The sequence below is a fragment of the Myotis davidii genome, unplaced genomic scaffold, assembly GCF_000327345.1.
Source record: "Myotis davidii unplaced genomic scaffold, ASM32734v1 scaffold150, whole genome shotgun sequence".
Lineage (NCBI taxonomy): Eukaryota > Metazoa > Chordata > Mammalia > Chiroptera > Vespertilionidae > Myotis > Myotis davidii.
The window spans coordinates 2,238,813-2,244,104 of NW_006283437.1; the positions used below are offsets into that span (position 1 = coordinate 2,238,813).

Consider the following 5,292-nt stretch of genomic DNA (forward strand, 5'->3'; position numbering starts at 1 on the left):
TGGTTGGAAATACGGCATCAAATCCTTGTCGAGCACCCGGAGCTCTTCCTTCGTTAATCCCGCTGGGGAGAAAAGGGAACCACAGGGTTTGCTCCAAGACAGCGGAACGCAACATGTTTTATTAATGATGCTGCAGACGGTGCGGTCTGCGTGGTGGAGGTGCGCGTCCCTCCGGCAGAAGGCCCTGAGAGCCCCTCTGGAACCGTGTCCTAATCAACTCAGAAAAGCAACGCGGGTCACCTTAGCCCTGATTGGTCTCCTACGGTGAAATGTATACTCAGAAGGCGCATTTTCAGATCAAGTGTAAACCTATTTAGCAGTCAATTCCATCACCTCCTAAACCACTTTTGGGTGCACAAAACCACCAAGAGAGCTTGTTCAAAAGGCAGACGTGCGACCCCACCCTCTGCGACTTCGTGTGCTGACATCCAGGTTTTACGGGAACTACACAGGTGTCGCTACACAAGCCCAGGTCTCTTTGCCTGTCCCCAGGTCTAAGGTCAGAAAAGGAGAAGGGCAAGGTCAAGGTGACTCTCACCGGCAATAGTTCCGAGTTCCTGCAAGACGGAGCTGGACCACTTGGTGGGATCCCCAAACACAGCTTCTGCCTTCCTCTTGAACTCGGCCAAGACATGGGTGCTGCAGGGCAGGGTCCCGATTCTGGCCGCCACCACCCTGGTTAAGAGGGAGGGACACCGTGTGAGCTCAGGAGACGCTCCAGCAAGAAAGGTGTTGGCTCAGCCCCAGAACAGGACCCAGCGCACCCCACCCCGTTTGTGCCCGGAGGGTGGCCAGGCATCGGAAGCAGAGGATCCTGCGAAGGAACCACCTGCCCGTCCTCGGCCATTTCGCACACTTTTACTTGGTTACCTGAATTCTGCGACCTGTATAAGTGAGATTTCGGTGACATTCATGGCACACAGAGTTGTACCAAGTCCTACTAAGTGGAAGCTCTTCAGGTCCTGGATGCGGTAGCCTGAGTCCTCCAGGAATCCTTGCAGGATGGATTTAGCCTAAAAAAATGAAGAGGGGTGGGAGATGAAGTACCCAGGGGTGATCAAGAGGCCTGAGGGGATAACTCAGCAGCCTCCTGATGGATCCCCCACACCACTCCCAGACCCAGTGCCCATTCCAACCATGGAGCCCCTGCACCCGGCCGGCCTCCGGGTCTGTGCTCCCGTCTAAGGAAGTGTCTGTAGGCAGAAGTTCTTGCAGCCTCCACCAACATTAAAGGAACTGCCTCCTGGCTGTGCCTCAGTCGCTCATGATCTTCAGAAGCTGGGACATTTAAGTTCTTCTGCACCAGGATCCAAACTTTTCCAATATCTGTTTCCACAGCTTTCTGACAAAGCCTTACACTCGTCTGCCTTTGAGCAGGTGCTCAAATCAGTCCTTCCATCTGACATTCCTCATTCCCACTCTTAAAATTCAACCGTCCTTTTATTTGGGGGGGTTCAAGTCCAATGTCACCTTCTCCTTGAAGTCTTTCCGGACTATCTGAGCCAGAATGAACCTTCCTTTCTCTCCAGTCCTACATAAGTTGCCCTCACTCTTCAGTTCCAGAGAGCAGCACATCAAATGCTGTGGTGTTGAAAAAACACGGGATCTCTTCAATGAACTTTCCTGTAAGGGGCTGATGTGTAGGGTCCCTGAAATTCTACAGATGGCCATCCATTGTTTATGACCTTTCTGGGGGGCATTCTGAGTTCCAGGGGTTATCCCATGTGTAGGGTCCCTGAAATTCTACACCATGACCATCCATTGTTTATGACCTTTCTGGGGGTGCATTCTGAGTTCTAGGGGTGATTCCATGGCCTGCTCCTGACCAGTTAAGTCATCTCTTTGCTGGACTGCAGTAATTGGTTCTAGATTGGACGTGTGATCCAGTCAAAACCTACCAGGCCTTTAGCTGGAATAATTAAGAGAGAAAATCTTTCTTTACTCTGGACTGGACCTGGGAAGGAGAAACACCTGACTCTACTAGAACTCATCACATGGAAAGAACCTGCCTCTAATGAAGCCAACCAAAAGGAAAGCTGGGTCCAAAATGGCAGGAGCCAGGCCGGCGTGGCTCAGTGGTTGAGCATCGACCTATGAGCCAGGAGGTCATGGTTCGATTTCGGGCCAGGGCACATGCCCGGGTTGTGGGCTCAGTCACCAGTGTGGGGCGTGCAGGAGGCAGCCAATGAATGGTTCTTCTCTCATCATTGATGTTTCTGTCTTTCTCTCCCTCCCCCTTCCTCTCTGAGATGAATAAAAATATCTTTTTAAATGGTGGGAGACAGAATCCTAATAATAGTGTTGAGGTCCCTGGACCCAGCCATATCTGAACTCTACACTTGAACTTCGCAGTTATGGGAATCAATAAATTCCTTTTCTTGCTCAAGCCACTTTGAGTTGGGTTTCCTGCCACTTGTAACGAAATGAGCCCTGATAGTATTTGATCTGCCTGCGCTGGGCCTGAGGAAGGATCCGAGTCAATCTACTGGAGAAGAGCTGCATGAGAAAGTCTGGTGCCCTCAGTGCTCGTGGGGGCTGCTGCAAAGATACAAGAGGACAAGAGCTCACAAGGCAAAGCTGGGGAGGAGACAGCCAAGGACGAGCACCTCTTGAATGGGAGTGAGGACCACAGGGACACCGTGAACGTCCCATGTTCCTTTAACCTCAGTCCATCCCCCTGACGCCAGGAGAATCGTGCAGTGTTGAAAGTTCTGGCAATGATTGGGATATTTTTTAAAAATGTGACTTGTAGCAATGGAATTCCAGTGTTCATGTGGCTGTTGCTTTCCCATCTCAAGCAGCCTCCCTCCTTGCTGTTTCTATGAGTGCTCTGTCCACTTGATCCTTCTCACTTATCACAATTTTTTAAATTTTCCGCTTTAATTGCTCAGTTTTTTGTCTGTATCACCAAGTAGAACCAATAAAGACACACACCTTATCCAGCCAGTTCACTACTGTACCCCCAGCACCAGCACAACGCCTGGCACACAGTGGAGAATGGAGAATGAAGGACAGCTGAACGGCGAGCTACAGAAGTTGTAGGCAATGCGTACTCCTGGGAAATGGCATCCGATGCTGCCTCCATGTGGTGGATTGGCTTCGGGGAGATTTCCCATGTTTCCGTAATGATTGCCAAGCTCACAGTTCTATGGGGAACTTCAGTCACACCACACTCACACTTCAGTGTCTTTGACTGGCATGTATATGCACCCAAAATAATAGCTAATAATACTGAATGCTTACTGTGTGCCGCACTTCACCTACCCCACCTCACCTACTCATCACAGCTACCCCATGAAGTATGAATATTATCCCTACTTCACAGAGGAAACTGAGGCACAGAGAGATTAAGTAACTGAGCCCAGGTTGCACAGCTAGTAAATAATAGTCCTAGGATGACACTCGCAGGCGGACGACCTACAATTGAAATAAATGACTTTGAAGATGTGGTATTAAATTGTCCTCGCCACTGGAAGCTGGAAAACGCAAGCTCAGCCTGCCCGGTGAGGAGCTACATCAGTTACTTGGATGACTGGGCCAGGGTATCTGTAATGACCTCAGCACAATTAACACTAATACTCTTGGGCAATAATACCCTCTGACAAAGGAAGAGCTGTAAGCTCTGATCTCTGTTCATTCGCCAGCTTCTAGAAGAGGTTATTTCTCCTGCTGCTGGTTTTAAGCTGACTCGCTGTTAATGCAGTTCCGCCAGGTCTATTAATCGAGGACATGCACTTAAGGGTTTGACTGACAGCGAATGGTGATGAACTGAGCACAAATGATACAAGCAAATATTAGGTTTGCACATTTCTTCAAACATATGGACAAATCTCACTGCGACCCGTGGAAGTTAAAATTGCTGCAAAAGGAAAGAGCCAAGGACGAGCACCTCTTGAATGGGAGTGAGGAAGGTTTTGATATCAAAATGTGGTATGGCACTTCTCAAACCAGTCAAAACCAGTTTGCGAGCCGCAGAACCCCAGAACTACGGAATGTAAGAGTGGAAGGAACCTGATCGCTGCGTCTAACCTTCTCATCTTGCAAATGAGGAGACCATTCAACTGCCAGAGGAGAAAGTGTAATGATGACGATGCTGACAATGAAAACAACTGATTTTGACTGAACGCTATGTGCCAGGCGCTGTTCAGTGCTTCACACGTATTAGCTCATGGAACCCTCATGGCCAGGACCTCCACATCACCCAGCTCCAGCGGACACAATGCACACCTGTCCTATTTGAGTGGGGCCACTCAGCCTTACATGGCATGTGGTCCTGAGCGTGGGGGACATGCTTTCGTTTGCCCGCCCTGCATCCATTCTCTCTTTGTTGACACCATGCCTTCAGCAAACCACTCAGTATTTATTCCCTCTTGCTGCTCTAACTACTTACCACAAATGTAGTGGGTTAACACAACACACACGTATTCTGTCACAGTCCCTGAGCTCCTAAGTCCTAAAGTGGGTCGGAGGGCGTTTCTTCCTGGAGCCTAGAGAGAAGTCCTCCCCTTGCCTCTGGCTTCCACCCCTGACTCAGCCCATCCCGCAGCCAGCAGCACCGCACCTCAGGTCTCTGTCCTCCGCTTCCATCATCACGCCCTCTGTCTGCGGCCCTCCTGCCTCCCTTTAAGAGAACACTTATGATCACATTGGGCTCACCAGACAATCCAGGGTAACTCCCCATCTCAAGGTCCTTAAATTAGTCACATCTGCAAAGCACTTTGCCACACAAGCTAACATATTCACGGGTTCTAGGGATCAGGACCCAGACACCTTTGGGGACCTGTATGACACCTACCATACACCCATCCCACTCTCAGTTCATCTGGACATGGGGAGATGGAGCCACTCCCTGACCAGTGGCATAGTCTACCCCTGACCACAGCAGCTGTCAGGAGAGGCAGTCACATGAGAGGGTCAATGCTGGGACTTTTTCTTTTTACATATACTAGAGGCCCAGTGCACAAATTTGTGCACCAGTGGGGTTCAGCCAGCCTGCCCTGGTGGGGGCCGATAGGGCCAGGCCGGCCAGGGGGAGGGGCTGTAGGCTGTTGGTGGGCTGGCTCCACCCCTGGTTGAACTCTGGTCAAACTCCCAGTGGAGGGGACAATTTGCATATTACCCTTTTATTATGTAGGACTGGTGTCCCGGTGCATGGATTTGTGCACACTGAAAGGAAATAGTCAGCCTGCCCTGGTCGGGGCCGATAGGGCCAGGCCAGCCAGGGGGAGGGGCTGCAGGCTGTTGGCGGGCTGGCTCCACCCCCTGGTTGAACTCTGGTCAAACTCCCAGTGG

At 50.7% G+C, this 5,292-nt stretch overlaps 1 protein-coding gene across 1 annotated transcript in view; it reads right to left on the reverse strand.

The window, feature by feature from the left end:
• Window positions 1-5,292, reverse strand: part of OTOA (otoancorin) — an 86,469-nt gene that overhangs the window by 5,251 nt on the left and 75,926 nt on the right. The window contains 3 exon segments of the mRNA XM_015563897.1: window positions 3-62; window positions 539-675; window positions 871-1,013. Coding sequence (XP_015419383.1) covers window positions 3-62; window positions 539-675; window positions 871-1,013 — 340 coding nt within the window.